Source organism: Pan troglodytes, chromosome 19 (genome assembly GCF_028858775.2).
Source record: "Pan troglodytes isolate AG18354 chromosome 19, NHGRI_mPanTro3-v2.0_pri, whole genome shotgun sequence".
Lineage (NCBI taxonomy): Eukaryota > Metazoa > Chordata > Mammalia > Primates > Hominidae > Pan > Pan troglodytes.
The window spans coordinates 88,543,812-88,564,227 of record NC_072417.2 but is presented as its reverse complement, the minus strand read 5'-3'; the positions used below and the strand labels follow the sequence as shown (position 1 = coordinate 88,564,227).

Sequence of the window (20,416 nt, the reverse complement as noted above, 5' to 3'; positions counted from 1 at the left end):
ACAACACCTGGCTAATTTTTTTATTTTTTGTAGAAACAAGGGTCTCCCTACGTTGTCCAGGCTGGACTTGAACTCCTGGGTTCAAGCGATCCTACCACCTTGGCCTCCCACAGCACTGGGGTTACAGGCAGGAGCCACTGCACCTGGCCCTGTCTTTACTGATGGCCCTGCCCCACGCCTCCCACACCTAACCCTGGGCACCCACTCCCGAAGCTCTCCTACCGGCTGCAGGGTCTGCCTCTGTGAGGACAGTGAAGTCGATGACACGGGAGGTGAAGTCGAAGGCCGTCTGCTGGCCATCGTGGATCACTGAGATGCAGTGGCGGTCCCCGTAGCTGGCCCGTGGCATGCCACCCTGGAAGATGGTGAAGGGCAACCTGGCAGGCACAGAGAAGCGGCAGTGGGCTGGGGCTCCTGGCACGGCCTCAACAGCCACAGGCCGGCAATCAAAGTGACCACTCAGTCAAGGTCCCCAGGAGCAGGGGAGACTGGACCCCATCTCCTTCCAACTGCTACAGCCCAGGAGGACTTGGGGGTAAGGTGAGGGCATCCAGGCTGGGGGCTCTGAGTCTCAGCAGCCACTCCTGCCTCAAGCTGGGTGCCCCCACCAATTCTATTTGAACATCACCCAGAGTGATTTTGTCTGAAGAAACAGGGCTGCCACTAAAGGAGTTTGAGACCTGCTGCTCAGCACCGTCTCTCTGGGAAGGTGGAAGAAAGGAGCAAGAATAAACTTGGCAGGAATTGGGCTGCTGAGAGATGTGAATAGCATCTACCCTGTCTCCCCTCCCTGGTGTCCAAGACCCCAACACGGAACCTGAGAGTGTTCACTGGCACCAACTTCCCAGGCAGAGGCCTAAGTGACCTTTCCAGCCCTCCAGGAAGGCTCTGGAGAGGAAAGAGGACCAGCATGGATACCTACCCCTGCCTAGTGGTCAGCCAGAGGATTCTGGTAATCGCTTTGCAAGGAAAGGGACCTGAAAGGAAAGGAATCGGCTTGAACGGATCCTCAAACTCTCAGACAAGTGTCAGTCCCCACAGGCACAGATCCCTCTAGCTCATGCCACATCCACATGGTAGACCTGTGCTTGGGAATCTTGCTCTGAGAAGTTCCCCAAGAAACTGGGTGAGGCGAACCCTGCTGTGTGGCTTTGGACAAAGCCTTTACCCTCTCTGGCCCTGGAGTTTGCTTCAGAATTGAGCAACCTGCACCTGAATCCAGGAGGCACTGGGGGTGGGCACTGCCCGGCGGGTGAAACACTGACCGTAAGGCACGAGGCTGCGGAGGGGCTCTGGTTGCTGGGCTTCGCTGGACACGGGCCACTGGCAGTAGCTGCCATCAGAGTGACAGCTGACGAGCAGGCGGCCGTCCCGCTGCCACCAGATGTTCTCCAGTTGCTATGGAGGAAAAGGAGAGGGACAGAGGGCAGCACGCTGGACCGAGGTGGCATTCCCATCGCCTGCACCCCATGCCTCTGCACAGAGCATGTATGGGCCATTTGGGGCCCTGGGAGAGCAACATGGCGCCTGCCATGTCCTGGGCACTGCCTACCTGGCTGCTGAGGAAGTGGTAGAGCACGCGGCTGCCCTGTAGGTCCCAGATGACAACGAGGCCTCGGCTGTAGCCGATCAGGATCTGGTTGGGGTCTCGAGGGTGCTCCTGCAGTGCCTCCACCATCTCGAACACACGCCGGTGGCGGGCCTCCTCTGGCAACCTGGGCGAGGGGAGTGCCGTGAGCCTCCGATGCTGTCCACCAGGGGGAATGGCCCCCAGCATGGCACAGCCATGGGGCTCCCTATGCAGAGGTGGCTGCTCCATGTGCCAGCATAGAAATATGGCTAGGGGCTGGGCGCAGTGGATGGCTGAGCGTGGTGGCTCATGCCTGAAATCCCAGCACTTTGGGAGCCCAAGGTGGGCAGGCCACTTGAGGTCAGGAGTTTGAGAGCAGCCTGGCCAACATGGCAAAACCCTGTCTCTACTAAAAATATAAAACATTAGTTGGGCGTGGTGGCACATGGCTATAATCCCAGCTACTTGGGAGGCGGAGGTGGGAGAATTGCTTGAACCCAGGAGGCAGAGGTCGCAGTGAGCCGAGATCGTGCCACTGCACTCCACCCTGGGTGACAGAGTGAGACTCCATTTCCAAAAAAAAAGAAAGAAAGATGGCTAGGACATGTCACCAAGGGGAGAGGGGCAGCATGTAGAACAAGACAGAGACATGGACACGACCTCCAGTGATGTAAACACAGGCGGTAAAATTATAAGGCAAGGCAAGGCAGTGACTTCTGGAAAAGTCAATGCAGGGGCAAGAGGGAGCCTTGACTAGGAAGGGTGCATAAGACCTCCGGAGGGCATCAAAGTTCTATTTCTATGCCTGGCAGGAAGGCTGCAAGGATGCTCTACAAGAATCTGTTAAACTGTACATTCATATTCAGTGCATTTTTGCAAAACGGAGTGTTTAATAATAAGTTTTTTAGCCCCATAAAACAAAACTCTGTGTAAGTTGGCCTGGCCCTGGAGCCTTCACCCCTGCCCCGTCTCCAGGCCTGGAATGCTGCCGTGAGGGCTGGAGGTGTTGCAGCCAACAAAAAAAACCACAAGGCAGCAGGCACAGGACCAACAGCCAACAGCAAGGATGTGGGAAGTGGACCCAGCCTGGACCCAAGCCACACTAAACCCAAGCTCTCCACATTATCTATATCTGGCACATCTACTGCTAGCACTGACCTCACTGGCATTAGAATTTGAATCAAGAGTGAGAGTTGAAGGGGACTTTAATATTCAATATTTAATTTTTTTTTTTTTGAGATGGAGTCTCGCTCTGTTGCCCAGGCTGGAGTGCAGTGGTGTGACCTCGGCTCACCACAACCTCCACCTCCGGGGTTCAAGCAATTCTCCCTGCTCAGCCTCCTGAGTATCAGGGATTACAGGCACCCACGACCACGCCAGGCTAATTTTTTATATTTTTAGTAGAGACGGGGTTTCGCCATGTTGCCCAGGCTGGTCTCGAACTCCTGATCTCAGGTGATCCACCTGCCTCCGCCTCCCAAAGTGCTGGGATCACAGGCGTGAGCCACCGCGCCCGGCCTAATTTTTAATTTTTTTAGAGACAGGATCTCATTCTGTCACCCAGGCTGGAAGGTAGTGACCTGATCATGGTTCACTGCAGCCTCCAACTCCTGGGCTCAAGTGATCCTCCCACCTCCCAAGTAGCTGAGACTGCAGACGTGTGCCGCCTTGCCCAACTAATTTTTATTTTTTGTGGGGAGAGACAGGGTCTTGCTATGTTGCCCAGGCTGGTCTCAAATTCCTGGCCTCAAGCAATCCTCCTACCTCAGCCTCCCAAAGTGTGAGCAACTGTGTCCATCTAGATATTCTTAATAAATGCAAATAATGTCTTTACACAGATGAAAACTGTTAGACAATTAGAGGGCTTCCAACTTTTTGCCATTAAAAACAGCCCTACAATGATCATTCTTATCCTATATCTTTAGGACAGAGACTTCTCAGAGACAGAGTTATGAGACTAAAGGGTTGCACGTTTTAAAAACTTAGATAAGTGTCATCAAGAGGACGAGAATTTAAACTGCCAAAAGGGGCTGGGCGTGGTGGCTCACACCTGTAATCCCAGCACTTTGGGAGGCCGAGGTGGGTGGATCACCTGAGGTCAGGAGTTCAAGACCAGCCTGGCCAACATGGTGAAACCCCGTCTCTACTAAAAATACAAAAATAAGCCGGGTGTGATGGCGTGCACCTGTAATCCCAGCTACTCAGAAGGCTGAGGCAGGAGAATCACTTGAACCCAGGAAGCAGAGGTTGCAGTGAGCTGAGATCTTGCCACTGCACTTTGGCCTGGGACAGAGTAAGACTCTCTCAAAAAAAATGTTCTTTTCTTTGTTTTTTGTTTTTTTTTTTTTAATAAATAAACAAACTGGGCCAGGCGCTGTGGCTCATGCCTGTAATCCCAGCACTCTGGGAGGCTGAGGCGGGTCAATCACCTGAGGTCGGGAGTTCGAGACTAGTCTGACCAACATGGAGAAACCCTGTCTTTACTAAAAATACAAAATTAGCTACGTGTGGTAGCGCATGCCTGTAATCCCAGCTACTCGGGAGGCTGAGGCAGGAGAATAGCTTGAACCCAGGAAGCAGAGGTTGCAGTGAGCCAAGATCGTGCCATTGCACTCTAGCCTGGGCAACAAGAGTGAAACTCCATCTCAAAAATAAAATAAAATAAAATATAATATAATGTAAATAAACTGGCAGGAGGGGCTCTCAGGGCACTTGGGCCCCCCCGCCAACTAGATTCCCGCCAGCTAACTACAGGGTGAGGCTGGTCACTGGTGTGGCCACCTGCTGGGGCGCAGGTCCCATGCCGTCCTGCCCACAGGCTGTGTCCCACTGTGGTACCTGTCATCCTGCAAAGTGTTCTGCTCTGACCTTGGGCACACTGCCCCAGCCCTACCCTGCTGAACGGGAAAGGCAGAGGTCTGCACTCAGAGGGACACAGCCCCAAGTGGGAATCCTCCCAGCCCAGTCATGCCCTGCCCTGGGCAGACGGGCCCTGCTTCATCACCACCCAGGGCTGGAGAGCTGGGCTGGTCTGCTGCAGGAATGTGTCCCAGGCCCAGTCCAAAGCCTTGCAGGGCCAGGGGCCCAGCACCCTGGCCTCCTCCTGCCCCTTGGAACCACAGATCATTCCACCATGACCGACCCGGCCCCAACATGATCTTGTCAGATGCTATCTCCTCTCTTTTTTTGGGCCCCATCCCCTTCTCCCACCCGGACCTGATCCAACTCCCTCTCTATTGTAGTATCATCAACAAGGAGCAAAGCTTCTGAAACGATCTCAACAGACCCACACGCCTGTGGCGGTCAAGGCTTTTTAGCCACAGAGCCTGCGAGCAAATGGAACCTCAGCAAAGTGCCCACCGCACAGGGTGGCACCAGGAGCTGCCCCAGTGACGCAGGGAGGTCTGGGCCCGACTTCCCCGCTGCAGAGCCCCTGGGGTTCTGAAACCCATGGCAAGTGCAAAGGACACTGGACTGACAGTCGGTGACATTACACAGTCATTTGGGGCCTTTAGACGAGGGACCCTCAAAGCCCCCTTTTTAGTGCTATGATGCTAACCTATGACAGGCCAATAGGTTCTCAGTAGGTGACAGGTAGGAAGCCAAGAGCCTCCCCTGCTATAGCCCCATGGAATTCCCAGCAGAGAAATACAGCTCCTGATAGAGTCCTGGGACCAAGGGGAGAAGCCATGCCTAACTTGAGGGGATGGAGTTAACAGCAGCCGGGCTCTGGGCTCACCGCTGCAGCACCGCGTCCGAGCTGATGGTCCGGTCCTCCAGCGCACGAAAAGCTGGCAGCTGCACCACAAACACGTTGCCACTCTCGGTGCCCAGGTAGAGCAGCTCGCAGGAGGAATGTGGCAGGACCACGGTGATCTGCGTGGCACTGGGGGCAGCCCTGTGACACGAACAGCTGCCCGTGAGCCGACCACTGCCCAGCAGGGGAGATGCCATGGACGGGGTCCCCTGACTCCTCAGAAAACAAGCCCATAAGGCCCTTTAATGAGGTCATAACATTTCAAGCCAGGACAAACATTGGTCGCTTTCTGCCAAGACAGGAGACAGACGGCAGAGAGCCTGGGCTAGGAGGCAGGAAAGACGCCAGGGACCCTCCAGCATAACACAGGGTGCGGATGGAGGAGGCGGAGTGCGGATGGAGGAGGCAGGGTGCAGATGGAGGAGGCGGAGTGCGGATGGAGGAGGCAGGGTGCGGATGGAGGAGGTGGGGTGTGGATGGAGGAGGCGTGGTGTGGATGGAGGAGGCAGGCTGCAGCCCCGCCCACTCCACTCGGAGCACCTGAGTGTGGCGATGCATCGGGCCAAACGCATGCCAGGCACTGCCAGGGGCGCAACAGGCCTCACAAAGGGTGAGCCCACTCCAGAGCTAAGGACAAGGGTCAGGCTGGGCTGGGAGTGGAAGGGGCTGGGGATTGAGCCCTTACCCTGGGGGTCCACGCAGTGTGAAGCTCTCATCCTCCTGCAGCTCCGATGCCCCGCCCTTGACCTTCAGGCTCCAAAGGTGCAGGCTGTTGTCATCCAGCAGGGTGACCAGCTGGCACTGGCGAGGGCACACGACGGGAGTATGTGGTCTTGCTACCCAGGCAAGGCCTTTACACACTGGGGCCACCCAGCCCCAGTTGTTTAAAAGACCCCCTGGCCACTCCCAGGGTGGCCCATGAGCCCCAGCTGTGGAAAGGGAGGGGGTCCCAGGTCTTTCCATCAGCAGCAAACCCAGGGCCACCAAATGCCAGCCTCTCCACACCAGCCCTGCTGGAAGCAGTGAAGGCAAGGAGGGCATGGAAGTGGCTTCCTGTCCCACCCCAGGTCCCTCACCTGGCCGGGCAGGAGGTGGATCTGCGTCACCGCGTTGTTCTCCCGGTGCAGCCCCATGAACTCCACGCCTGGGGCTCCGTAGCTAGGAGTAGGCTCAGGAAAGCTCTGGAAGGTCGGACACCATCCCCTGCCTGCCTTGAGTGCTAGGCCCTCGGGGCCCATGTGCAATGATGCAAACACAGAGAGGGGCTGCCCTCCCCCGAGGCAGCAGGACCCATGCATGGAGCCTAGGGTGGGGAGGAGACACAGCAGCCCTGGCCCTGGGGCACCAGGCCAGTGACCTGACCCCTGGGAGATTTTTCCCAGTCAGGCCGGTGGGAGCAACTCCATAGAAAGGTGAAGCCCTACCCTGGCAACTGTCAGGCTGCCACCCTGATCCTGAGCCGCAACAGACATGTTGGCTGTCGCTTGGTAGCACCTGTGGAAAAACACATGGCACCCCAGGGGGCCTATCACTAACAGCCTTAGCCCATAAGTCTTGGCACCAGGGATTGGTAACTAGAGTCTGGCTGTGGCCTGGCAATGATTAACCAGCCGAGGGAAGGCTAAGCCCGCAGCAAGGCCCTGGCCCCCTGTGTACACCAGCCCAGCCTGGAACTCGAGCGCTCCATACCCCTCCCCCACACCGGGCAGAGGGGAAGAGGGAGGTCAGGCTCCGCTGGAGGTGGCAGCCAAGCTATTGGAGGTGGTCCCTCATCTCTCAACTCTCTTGGGCCCTGCCCTGAGGGGAGCACAGATCAGACTGGCGGGGTGCCCAACCTGATCCGGTTTTTCATCTCTGAAAACACTGGGAGCCCCCAGTCGGCCAGAACCAGTGCTCTGGATAAAAGATGACCCAACTGGACAACATCCAGCCTCAGGCCGGGGAAGGACTGTCCCTGCCAGGCAGAGCCCTCTCCACTGTCTGCCGCCTGTGGGAGTCGGGGTGGAATTTGGAAGATGGCTGCCGAGCCCTGCTCTCCTGGCCCAAGGCCACCCCATCTCTGCTTGTGGATAGGGCCCTGGGGCCAGTCCACCTCTGATTCTTATCGAGATAGGTTAAAAAACAAAACTGCAGGCTGGGAGTGCAGTGACTCATGCCTGTAACCCTAGCATTTTGAGAGGCCAAGGCGAGAGAGTTGCTTGAGCCCAGGAGTTCAAGACCAGGCTGGGCAAGATCGCAAGACCCTGTCTCCACAAAAAAAAAAAAAAAAAAGTTTTTGAGACAGAGTCTCACTCTGTTGCCCAGGCTGGAGTGCAGTGGCGCAATCTTGGCTCACTGCAACCTCTGCCTCCCAGGTTCAAACGATTCTCCCATCTCAGCCTCCCAAGTAGCTGGGATTACAGGCATGTGCCACCACGCCCTGATAACTTTTAAAATATTTTTAGTAGAGACAGGGTTTTACCACATTGACCAGGCTGGTCTTGAACTCCTGACCTCAAGTGATCTGCCCGCCTCAGCCTCCCAAAGTGCCGAAAAAATTTTTTTTAAATTAAAAACATCCCTAGCGACAAGAGGGGTCCCTGTAACTTGCTTTTCTGGTGGTGAGGTGGGGAGCTGGGGAGCTGAGGGAGGCAGGGGCACAGAAGGGCCTAGGCCTTGCTACTGGCGCACCAGCCAGCCACTCACTGAATGATCACTGGCTGAGACATGGGCGTCAGGTCCTTCCCTCTGGATCCACCAATACAACCCCTGCAAAACAGGTCTCTGAGCCCCCCAGCAGCCTCACCCCCTGCCCGGGACTGGGGGATTCCTGAAACCTCCAGGAATAGGTGAGAGGGGAAACTGAGTAAAGGGAGCAGACTACATGAATGGTCCTGAAAGGACACAGGGGACAAAATAAGCCTGTATCTCCTCAGTCCATTTCAAACCTCACTGTCCTCCTGCAAAGGACAGGGTCGCATCCCACCAGGGATGCACTCATGCCCAGGTCCCTGCTCCACCATCAACCATACCCGCCCCATTTTGGAATAAAATCATGTCCAAAACTGGAAATCAGGAAAGTCCCTCATTTTATCCCAACAGCCCATGGGCAAGGAAGGAAAAGATGTCCCTCCCCAAATCTCACCCACCCCAAGGCCCTGCCCGAGTGGGAGTGAGGGGACAGAGGATACAGCTTGATGGCTCCAGAACGGGTGCCAATGGCCAGGATGCGCAGGGACGGGCTGTAGCCGAGGGCGCTGGGCTGGTGCGGGAAGCCATGCTCCACCGTCTGCAACGAGAAGCACGCGGGGTGGGCCTGTAGACCTGTCCCCTTCGCGCCACCATGGCTGCTGGAGCTGCAGCACCAGACGGCCCAGCAGGAAGCAGGGTTTCGTTACCTTTCCGGTTCCTCCCAGACACCTGAGTGTTGGAGCCTAACCCATATTTACCAGGCCCCACCCCCTGTCACTTTGTGACTCTGCCCTTGGCCTCATGGCCACCCCTGCGAGCTGATCTTCCCCGACACCATACCAGCCTCTCAATGCTTTCCAGGAACTGACTTGGTGCCTCCACCACGTGCACCCTGGGTGACGGACCCAGCCCTCCTCAGTGGCATGGGGGCCTTATGGGTGCGGGGTGGGGAAACTAAGGGGAGTTTGGAACAATGGAGACACCGGTCTCTCGGGAGAAAATCTTGGTTGCACCGCAGCTCCGGGCTCACCCAGGGGCCTAGAGTACCGCGGAGGCCCTGCCCTGCTCTGGGCTCTTCCAGGTCCCTCCAGGCCCCAGTCAGCTGGGTCTCACAGACTCTTACTGTCACCAAATTCCAACCATCTTCCCAGAAAGGGAATTCCTGGAGTGTCGTTGCACATACGTGTTTTTTTCATTTATTACAGAATACACACACACACTGTGAAAAACCTGGGAGGTATAAAGACATTTAAGAACAAAAATGGAGGCTGAGGCAGGAGAATGGTGCGAACCCGGCAAGCAGAGCAGCCTGGGCGACAGAGCGAGACTCCGTCTCAAAAAAAAAAAAAAAAAGAACAAAAATCACCCAAACTCCCACAACCAGAAGTAACCTTGCTAACACCTAAGTGTACATCCTTTGAGTCTTCTGCACTTGTGAATGTTTGCACGTCTATTTATTTATTTATTTATTTTTGAGATGGAATCTCGCTCTGTCGCCCAGGCTGGAGTGCAGTGGCGCGATCTCGGCTCACTGCAAGCTCCGCCTCCCGGGTTCATGCCATTCTCCTGCCTCAGCCTTCCGAGTAGCTGGGACTACAGGTGCCCGCCACCACACCTGGCTAATTTTTTGTATTTTTAGTAGAGACAGGTTTCACCGTGTCTCTATCTCCTGACCTCATGATCTGTCCGCCTCAGCCTCCCAAAGTGCTAGGATTACAAGCGTGAGCCACCGCACCCAGCCAAAAAAAATTTTTTTTTTTTTTTGAGACGGAGTCTTGCACTGTCGCCCAGGCTGGAGTGCAGTGGTGTGATCTCAGCTCACTATAAGCTCCGCCTCCCAGGTTCACGCCATTCTCCTGCCTAAGCCTCCCAAGTAGCTGGGACTACAGGCGCCCGCCACCACGCCCGGCTAATTTTTTGTATTTTTAGTAGAGATGGGGTTTCACTGTGTTAGCCAGGATGGTCTCGATCTCCTGACCTTGTGATCCGCCTGTCTTGGCCTCCCAAAGTGCTGGAATTACAGGCATGACAAAAATTTTTAATTTTTTTTTTTTGAGGGTCTCACTCTGTTGCCCAGGCTGGGTGCTATGGCATGATTTCAGTTCCCTGTAGCCTCGGCCTCCCAGGCTCAAGTGATCCTTCCACCTCAGCCTCCCAAGTAGCTGGGACTACAGGCACGCACCACCACGCCTGCCACGCCCGGCTACTTTTTAATTTTTGGTAGAGACAGGTACTCGTCATGTTGTCCAGCCTGGTCTTGACCTCCTAGACTCAAGCGATCCTCCTGCCTTGGCCTCCCAAAGCGCCGGGATTATAGGCGTGAGTCACTGCAACCTGCCTAAAATGGCTTTTTTTTTTTTTTGAGACGGAGTTTTGCTCTTGTCACCCAGCCTGGAGTGCAATGGTGCGATCTTGGCTCGCTGCAAACTCTGCCTCCCAGGTTCAAGTGATTCTCCTGCCTCAGTCTCCCCAGGAGCTAGGATTACAGGCACCCACGACCATGCCCGGCTAATTTTTGTATTTTCAGTAGAGATGGGGTTTCACCATGTTGGCCAGGCTGGTCTTGAACTCTTGACCTCAAGTGATCTGCCCGCCTTGGCCTCCCAAAGTGTTGGGATTACAGGTGTGAGCCATCATACCCGGCCTAAAATGACTTTTAAAACATCTAAAGAATATTCTTTACCTGGAGATATCCTAACTCACCAGAGGTTTATTGTTGAGTATTTACTTTGTTGCTAGAGGGTTTGCAATCCAACAACCATGTTGATGGCATTCTTGGACTCCTATCTTTGTCTGCACCACTTGAGTATTTCCTGGGGCAGATGTCCCAGGGATAGAATTGTGGGTTAAGAAAGGTATGAACATAAACCCGCTACAAATTTAGAGTGATAAACCATCTTCAGGAAGGTTTTTAGTTCAGTTTCTTAATCAGTTACCCCAATCTGACCCCCACCTCCCACCCCGGGGGATAATGACCCTGCAGAGCTAGGTGAGAATAGCACAAAGCAATGCTATGTCAACTGATTGCTTTAAAGACTTAAAAAACAACCACAGAGACTCTGCCTTGCAGAAAAAGGTCCCAACAATGAGGCAGCCTCCTTAGGCCCTGGGCTTTCCTACTTTGCAGCACTGCCAGGCCTCAAAGCAGCAGAAAAGAAGTCCCTGGTGAGATCTAGCAATGATAGCTTAGCAAACCCTGCTACCTGCCTCCCCCATCAGTCAGTCTAGTCCAATGGCTCTCACAAGGAATCCCATGCTGGGGTCAGGCAGGGAGGAGAGCTCCAACAAGTGCCTATTTTGGGGGATGCCTGGAGACAAAAAGGTCGGGGGAGATGGGGGGTGCCTCAGGCCTGGCTCTTTGCTAGGAACAGGGCCTGCCCTGCAAATGGTCATACCTAAATGGGATAGCCAGGGCGACAGATAGGGCCCAGCAGCGGCCCCCAGGCCAGCCCAGGTCCCTGTTCAGCTATGCGAAAAATGCAGAGCCTGGAGAAGCCCTGGATAGAGATAGCTGAGTGTCTGGAATGTAAACATTTCCCAGGAAAAGGGGAGTAGACAGTGGGATAGGATGTGCAGGACAAGCTCCCCCAGGGGCCCCACCAGACCTCAGCCAGCCCCAGGTTGCTGGGGCCTCAGGAAGTCAGCAGCCGGAGCCGTCTCCCAGGACAGCAGCACTTTCCCAGCAGCAGAGGCAGCTCAGGGAACAGCCTCTGGAATTTGGAGGACTCTGGTGGAAATGCCCTACAGGAGCCCGCTGGCCTGGCCAGGAGCAGGCCCCATGCTCCGAGCTGCCCAGAACGGTAGCCATGAGCCCCATGGGGCCACCAAGCACTTGCAGTATGGCTCATGTCACCAATGAGGATTAAGTCAGTTCTTGGAAACCCTTCAAGTATGTCTGGAACAACTCGGGTTCTAGAAGAACAGGGGCTGGACTCAGGCAGGCCACGCTTCAAATTCCCTTTTTCCACTGTAAATCATCCAAATTCTAAATACAGATCTAGTACTTCCAAAAAAGATTTAATGTCTGAACTGAGATGTGCCGTAAGTGTAAAATACACCTAGATTTCACAAATTGAGCATTCAAAAACACAAACTGAAAAAATCTCATTAGTAGTTAATCACACGTCAAAATATTTTGCATATGTTGGATTAAAAGGAATATATAATTTTTTTTTGAGATAGGGTCACGCCTGTCACGCCTGGAGTGCAGTGGCACGATCACAGCTCACTGCAACCTCCGCCTCCCTGGTTCAAGTGATCCTCCCGCCTCAGCCTCCTGAGGAGCTGGGACTACAGGCACACACCACCACGCCCAGCTAGTTTTTGTATTTTTAGTAGAGACGGGGTTTCACCAAGTTGGCTAGGCTGGTCTCAAACTCCTGGCCTCAAGTGATCCACAGGCCTCAGCCTTCCAGAGTGCCAGAGTGCTGGGATTACAGGTATGAGCCACCTTGACCAGCTGGAATACAGGATTAAAATTAATTTCACTTGTTTAAATAATTTCATAATGCAGCTTCTAGACTTTTTTTTTAAAGACAAAGTCTCCCTCTGTCACCTAATTGGAGTGCAGTGGTGAGATCTTAGCTCGCTGCAACCTCCACCTCCCGGGTTCAAATGATTCTCCTGCCTCAGCCTCCCAAGTAGCTGGGACTACAGGCATGCACCACCACGCCCGGCTAATTTTTGCATTTTTAGTAGAGATGGGGTTTCACCATGTTGGCCAGGCTGGTCTCGAACTCCTGACTTCAAGTGATCTCCTCGCCTTGACCTCCCAAAGTTCTGGGATTACAGGCGTGAGCCACCGCACCCAGCCAGAATATATAATTAAAATTAATTTCACGTGTTTAAATAATTATACAATGCAGCTTCTAGGACATTTTAAATCACATACATGGCTCATATTATATTCCCATTGGCCTCGACAATTCCGCACACCAGCAGGAAGGTCAGGCCACAGAGAAAACAGCCTGTAACTTTTTGCTAGGCTCTCAGGCCACAGGTCAAGGGCGGGCAGTTCTTCTAACATTTCACCAGAGTCACTACTCCTGTTCGGCTCAGCATCTTTCCTCTAACTCAGAGGAAGACAAAGGGTTGGGCCCATCCTTCAACCACCCGCATTCATTCCTCATTCCCTTCAAGCCTTGGAGTTATCGTGGCCACCCCTCCCTCCCATCCCCACCTTCTTTTCCAAAGGCTGATTTAGAACAGGGACTGAGTCAGACCCACTAAGCTTTGTATCCCTTCCTGCCACGTACAAGGCATCTGGTCGTGGATGAGCTGCTGGGCCTCCCTGAGCTTCATTTCTCATCTAATAAACGGGATGATACTGGTGACTGCACTGGGCAGAGCTGTCCTTGGATTGGAGATGATGGACCTGAGGCCACCCTGCAGCACACACAGGCCTCTGCTTCCTTCCGAGGCTCGCATTGTTCCATAGTATCACCTTGGGCACTTCTCCAAGTTGGCAACTCTGGAGGGACCAGGGCTCCCCCAAAACCAAAATAAGGGCAGTGACCTTCACAGCGACTCTACCTGGACAGGGCCAAGAGAATGGTTTCATGTGTAAATGACGTGTCTCCCAGGGGATTCCTCAGGCAGTCCTATGAGGACAGGGGCTCGGGCTGGGCAGAGAGGCAGGGGAGCCCTAGGTTAGTTATGAGAAGCCCAAGGGATCTTGTTGGGAACAGGGAAGGGATTGGGATTTGGGAACAGGACTAAGAGCAGCTAATAGAAGGGACAGGGAGAAGCTAGAAACCCAGGGCCTAGTGTCCTGAGGAAACCAGTCAGGGAAAGAACGAAGGCTCCATGGGCACCTCTGGCTGTGCCCCAGTTGCCCCCTAGTTTGTGTGTGTGTGTGTTTTTTTTTTTTTTTTTTTGAGACAGGGTCTCACTCTGTTGCCCAGGCTGGAGTGCAGTGGTACGATCTCAGCTCACTGTAACCTCCTCCTCCTGGGCTCAAGTGATCCACCTGAGTCTCCCGAGTAGCTAGAACTACAGGCATGCGCCACCACAGCTGGCTAATTTTTGTATTTTTTGTAGAGATGAGGTGTCACTATGTTGCCCAGGCTGGTCTCGAACTCCTGGACTCAAGTGATCCACCTGCCTCAGCCTCCCAAAGTGCTGGGATTACAGGTGTAAGCCACCGCGCCTGGCCTGCCCCGCCCCTTACTTTGGTGCCCTTCCCCCCCCCTTGGATCCCACCCCCAACTCCTACCAGCCTTGTAAGGCTTAGCTTCCCTGCTGCTGAACAAGGTCTATATCACTTAGGTGGTGACTCCCCCCTTGTTTAGGGTTCAGGAACAGTTCCAGGTCCCTGTTAGAGGGAGTGCATATGGCCTCCCTAAAAGGAAGTACCCACCTGAGCACAGGAGGTTGGGCTCAGCCCCAGGGCTGCCTTCCTGCAAAGGTACACACAGCAACCCTGAATCGTGGCTGCACTCAGGACAGAGGGCGGGACGGGGCACAGCCCCTGGGTGGTCAAGGAATTCCAAGACCAGCCCTCCCCAGCTATTCTAGGACCCTAGCTATCTCTCCTCAGATTCAAACCAGGAGGCTGACCAAAGCTGCCTGGCAGCCACTGGGGCCTCCAAAGCACGGCATCCAGCCTACCCGGCCCCGCCCACATCTGATACCTGGCTCAGGTGACCTCTGCCAAGGGAGGAGAGAACAATGAACTCTTTTGACAGGGGGGTTGGGAAAGGAGAGCAAAGATTTGCAGAAGCCGCCAGACTGCAACATTAGCCTGGAGTAGGGGAGAAGGCCCGTCTCTCCTGGGCTCTGAGACTCCTTTCCAGGTCCCGGAAGGGGAGGGAGTGGGCAAAGGCTGGTTGTCAGAGACAGTGGGGCCTTCATCCTGCCTGCAGCCAGGGAGGACCCTGCCCAAGGGCTAGGACCCGAGGAGGAGTCCCTGGCACTCCTCAGGGGGTGGGAAGGAGGCAGTGGTGGGCACCAGGCCCTCAGAGGCTGCCCAGCGCCGTGGGGGAGCACTCCTGCCTGGCTGGGCCGCTCTGCCCGATACTGGCTGGGTGTGGCCAGCTCAGATTCCTGGCAGTGGCAGCAGCCTGGCCCTCCCTGTGTGGCTGCTGTCACCTGACACCAGGGGCCCAGCCATTCGAAAGCCAATACAGAACAACCTGGCCCTCCGCAGGGGCTGCTGGGTCAGGAACACACTGTTTGTTCAGGGCCTAAGGGGACAGGGGAGGGTGGGCACGGGCAGGGAAGGCCCAGGCAGGTGCTTCTGCGGCAGCCGGGCAAGCACAGCAGCCTGTTTGCCCTGATGGGTGTGGCTGCTTGGGGTGTGCCTGGGTTTGGCCGAGGGGAGCGAGCCGGCTGTGAGCAGTTGTCTAGGAACGGGTTTTACCTTGACTTCTCCAGCAGCACTTCCTCCCTCCCGAGGTCCCATGGTTCCTTCCCTTGGTACTCAGTGGCCCTGTCCTGGTGCTGCAGCTGACTTGTCTGTCTGTCCACCCCTCCAATAGGCTTGACGGCCCACCATATATAGCAAACAGTTACTTCACTGGTGAACTGTGAAGGGAGGTGAAGCCACCACTCTAAGGCCACACAGCCAGACCACAGGTGAAACCAGGACATCCTCACCCCAGCCAGTGCCCCCGCCCCAGATAAGCTCCAGCTGTGCAAGCCCTGGGGGCCTTAGTCTCCTCCCCTGCAGAATGGAAGCAACACCCATCCTGAGTTGTTGTGAGGGTGAAACCACAACAAGGCAAGTCCTGGTAAGGCGTTGACCTGTGTCAGGCACCGTTTGAAGCAATTACACTCCCTCAGGGATCATTATGATGCTGTTGGAACTCAGGACATACCACCCCAAAACACCACTGTAGGAGACCAGAATGTGCTACCCCAAAATATACCTCTTTGGCTTTTTTTTTTTTTTTTGAGACGGAATCTCGCTCTGTCACCCAGGCTGGAGTGCAATGGCGCGATCTTGGCTCACTGCAACCTCCGCCTACCAGGTTCAAGTGATTCTCCTGCCTCAGCCTCTCAAGTAGCTGGGATTACAGGTGTGCGCCACCATGCCCGGCTAGGCTGATCTCGAACTCCTGACCTCAGGTGATCTACCTGCCTCAGCCTCCCAAAGTGCTGGCATTGCAGGCATGAGACACGGCGCCCGGCCACTTCTTTGGCATACTTTGAGCTGGTTATTCTCAGAAAGTGCAGACATGGGAGTAGCTCTGAAAAGCTGTCCTTTAGCCGGGCGTGGTGGCACATGCCTGTAATCCCAGCTATGCGGGAGGCTGAGGCTGGAGAATCCCTTGAACCCGGGAGGCAGAGGTTGCAGTGAGCTGAGATGGTACCATTGCACTCCAGCCCGGGCAACAAGAGCAAAACTCCGTCTAAAAAAAAAAAAAAAAAAAAAGGAAAAGAAAAGCTGTCCTTTTGTAAAATAAATTTACATCCACAAAGGAAAGCTACATTAGTCAAGTACAGGCGGAATATCCCTCATCTAAAATGATTGCGAATAGAGGGTTTTAGATTTCAGAATCTTTTGGGTTTTGGAATATTTGCATTATACTTACCGGTCGAGCATCCCAAATCCAAAATTTCAAAATCTGAAACGCTCCAGTGAGCATTCCCTTTCAGTGTCATGTTGGCACTTCAAAAACTCAGATTTTGGAGCATTTCGGATATCAGATTTTCTGATCATGTATGCTCAATCCATATCTGTATCAGGAAGAAGGCTGCTCCAAGGCAACTTTTATTACCCAGGACCTTCTCTGCATAACAAGACAACCTTCATTCACCTACACTTCCTCCCCTCACCTTCCTGTAACCTGGTCACACTCCACCCCAGTCCTCATTCTTTTTTTTTTTTTTTTTGAGACAGGGTCTCACTCTGTCACCCAGGCTAGAGTGCAGTGGCATGATCTCAGCTCACTGCAATCTCCGCTGCCAGGGTTCAACTGATTCTCTTGCCCCAGCCTCCCTAGTAGCTGAGACTACAGGCATGTGCCACCACACCCAACTGATTTTTGTATTTTTAGTAGAGATAGGGTTTCGCCATGTTGGCCAGGCTGGTCTCTAACTTCAGACCTCAAGTGATCCACCCACCTCAGCCTCCCAAAGTGCTGGGATTACAGGCATGAGCCACTGCGCCCCGCCTCTTGTCAATTTAATTCATAGCCCAGCCAAAGAACCTAGAAGGCTGGAGCGAAGCCAGTTTTTGCTCCCCTACAATGCCCATTTTACAGATGAGGAAACTAAAGAACAGAGAGGATAAGTAATGCGTCCACTGTGTCTTACACAGTGAGGAAGCATCAGAGCCCGCATCTAGACCCAGGTCATGTGGCTGCAAAGTCCCTGCCCCTAACCACTACCTGGCCCCTCTGATGCCTGGCACATAGCCCTCAGTGAACTGGAGTTACCGCTCTGACAGCCAGTTCCTGGCAGAGTTCAGAGACTGTTCGCAATCACAGATCCTCTGGAAGTACTGAAGCCAAAGAAACAAGACGTCTCCCTCTCAGGACCCCCGGGGCGATGTCCTTGCTCTCTTTGAGGCATCGGGCTTGGTGTGGGTATAAAGGAGTTGAGCCAGAAGGTGTTGGAGGAAAAGGCCAGAACTAGTTCAGAAGCCAGTGTCTACAAGCCACCTGGGGTCGAGCTGTGATGGCGCCACTGTCCCAGCTGTCACAGTACCCAGCAGACTGGCCTTCCAGGACCACTGGAAGAGATGACCTGAGTTGCCAGCATGAACACTGTCTGGGGCCTGACCCTCGCCTACACCAACAGCCCACGTGCCGCTCCAGGCTCCAGCCCTGGGTATCCCACCGTCCGCTGGACCTGCCCTCCGCCTGTCTGCTGGACCTGCCCTCCGCCTGTCTGCTGGGCCTGTCCCAAGGCTCCCCCAACTCAACCTCAAGCCACATGACACCCACCACAGAACGATGCTGCCGGACACTGCAGCCGCCAGCCAGACGTGGCCTTCGATTCATGCAGGAACTCATGTAGTCCTCACACCAACTCTATGGATGGAGTGGCTCTGATTATCATTATCTCAGAGGCATGTGACCTGCTCAAGGTCACACAGCTGGCGAGCCGGGCAGTCGGCACCACTCACCTCTGGGCAAGCTGCCTCTCCAAAAATGGAGAGCACTGTTGTTGCGATTGTGTCCAAATCAAAACGATCAAAATACATTACTTTTCCTCAAATCTGTTCTTCGCCACTCCTGGCCTGGGCTCCCCCTCCCAAGGCCTGGCACCACCACCTACCCAGGTCAGAGACTTCACGGTCATCCTGCACACCCGCCTCCCCTCCCCATCCCCTCTCTCTTTACTGCCCCATCAGCAGATCTCAGCCCTGAATAGTTCTCTATTCCATGGGTCTCAAACCAGGAGCGATTTTACCCCACAGGAAACATTCTTGGTTGTCACATCTTGACAGGCTGTGTGTGTATGTATGTGCTACTGGCATCTAGTGGGTAGGACTGGGGACACTGCTAAATAATCTACAACGCACAGGACAGCCTCCGCAGCACAGCCAGCCTCAAATATCATCTGTGAGTGCTGAAGTTGAGAAACCCTGCTCAATTCATGCCTCGTTCCCATCCCCACTGGCTGGGCTTCCAGTCCCTTCCTTCTGGGCTGTCACCTATCTTAGTCGGGGCAATGTCTCCTAACTGCTCTGAGCTTACCTGCTTTGCCCAAAGGGTAAAAACATCTCCAGGTTTATCTTTCCTACATTGTAAACGGGACCACTATTCACTCCCTTGCTCACAACCCCTGGAGCCGCAGGGTCAGATCAGGCCCAGATACCAGCAGCCTCCCTGCTTCACAGCCTGGGCTGGGGAAGGGCAGGGCAGACGAGATCCCAAATCCTCTGGGATCTGGCCTCATCCTCCAATCCGACCCTGCTGGCCCCACCACACTCCCCGAGCCCGGATGAGTCTACCCCGCTCCTGAATCCCCCGGGCTCTCCCCTTCCTCCTCTCCACTTCCAAGGCCCGAAATTTCAGGCCATCAGCCTCCTCCCTCCTGCAGACTGTAAAAGTGGAGGGCAGAGGCCTAATCAGATTCCCATAGCCCTGAGCCTTGGGCTGTGGATCCAGTAAGTGCTCAATGCATGCTTCTTGCATATGAATGGAAAGAAGAAGGCAGAGGAGGAGACCCAGGAGCCTCCCTCTGCCACTCCCAGGCCTGGGAGTGGGACAATCAAGTTTGGGGATCACCCCTGGGGGATAGGGGAAAGAAGAAGGGACAACTCCTTGCCCCAGCTCCACCCCAGCCTCACTCAGCTGCACAGACAGAACTTGGGGAAAGGGGGCAGGGGTAGGGGGGTGTTCAGCCCTGTTTGCTGAGCCTGTCAGGTTTCTGCCACCTTTTCAGAGCGAAAGACTGGAGGCAGATGGGGGTCACTCAGTTCCCTTCCATCTCCCGTGGACACTGAAGCTTTGAGACCCAGCACCCATAGGCTACTCCCTCCAGAGCAAGGGTAGCAGGCTGTAGGTGTCCTGAGATCTCCCATTCCCAACACCTGCACCCCCATATCCCAAGGCCCAAAAGCGAGCTGGCAGGAGGCACGTTGGCATAGGAAAGCCCTAATTCCAGAGGCAAATGTCCTCGTGGCAAAGCTCCATCAGGGACACCAACTCCTCCCACAGGCTAAGAAACCCAGAGAGAAATGGCAGGGCACATTGGGAGCACTGACCCACCTCTCCCAACGGGGAGGTCAGGGAGGTCCCTCCACCCCACGACCCACCTCTCCCAACAGGGAGGTCAGGGAGGTCAGGGAGGTCCCCTCCAGCCCACAGCAGCAGCCGGCATTCCTGGGCCACTGTGCCTAGCATTTAAGTTACCTCACCCCACGCACGCCCTTAACAAGCCTATGGTGTGGGCGACAGGCACATGGCCATCCAGCTTCTACGTGGCAAAGTTGGGTTTGCACCTGGGCAAGCTGACTTCTACACTTCTCAAATCAACAACAAAAATACAACCAAAGAGACTTCTTCATTCTCCACAGGGAGACATCCCTTTTCCAGACTGTCTGGTCTCACATCCACTGCTTCCTTTCGGGGGCAGGGGAGCCCAAACGGAAGCCCCCAATGAAAGCCACATGTCCAGCCCTCAGCATACTGGGAGGGTCCTGGACCCCTGGGGTAAGAGGATCACAGTGTCCCGGTTCCTGCAGCCCATCTTCCCAGCAGAGGCGCAAAGCACAGGTGAGAAGGTCATTACCTCACAAGGCCCCACACTGCTCGGTGGCCCAGGAGCTGAAGAGCCACACTGCACGCCTCCTGCGTACAGGCCCGTCCTGACCTTCTCAGGCCCCAGACTCCTGAAGGGAAGCCCCGTGGGCCTTCTGGTACCCCGGATACAGGTTTGGGATTGGGGTAGTCCGAGGCCAACTCCGGCTCATTCTCCTGGGCACCTCTCCCCACTCACCCCGGCCGGAGCCAGAAGGAATCACG

At 54.8% G+C, this 20,416-nt stretch overlaps 1 protein-coding gene across 14 annotated transcripts in view; it reads right to left on the bottom strand.

The window, feature by feature from the left end:
* Window positions 1-20,416, bottom strand: part of LLGL2 (LLGL scribble cell polarity complex component 2) — a 49,234-nt gene that overhangs the window by 10,472 nt on the left and 18,346 nt on the right. For all 14 annotated transcript variants that reach the window (XR_010153081.1, XR_001710606.3, XM_016930878.2 and 11 more), the window contains exons 3-10: window positions 8,498-8,595; window positions 6,404-6,485; window positions 6,013-6,128; window positions 5,310-5,468; window positions 1,553-1,715; window positions 1,266-1,398; window positions 923-977; window positions 223-377 (exon numbers count right to left, since the gene is read on the bottom strand). Coding sequence is in view for 12 of the 14 variants with exons in the window: in XM_016930878.2 (XP_016786367.2) it covers window positions 223-377; window positions 923-977; window positions 1,266-1,398; window positions 1,553-1,715; window positions 5,310-5,468; window positions 6,013-6,128; window positions 6,404-6,485; window positions 8,498-8,595 (961 nt within the window). In the remaining 2 variants the exon portion in view is untranslated. The remainder of the gene's footprint in view (window positions 1-222; window positions 378-922; window positions 978-1,265; window positions 1,399-1,552; window positions 1,716-5,309; window positions 5,469-6,012; window positions 6,129-6,403; window positions 6,486-8,497; window positions 8,596-20,416) is intronic.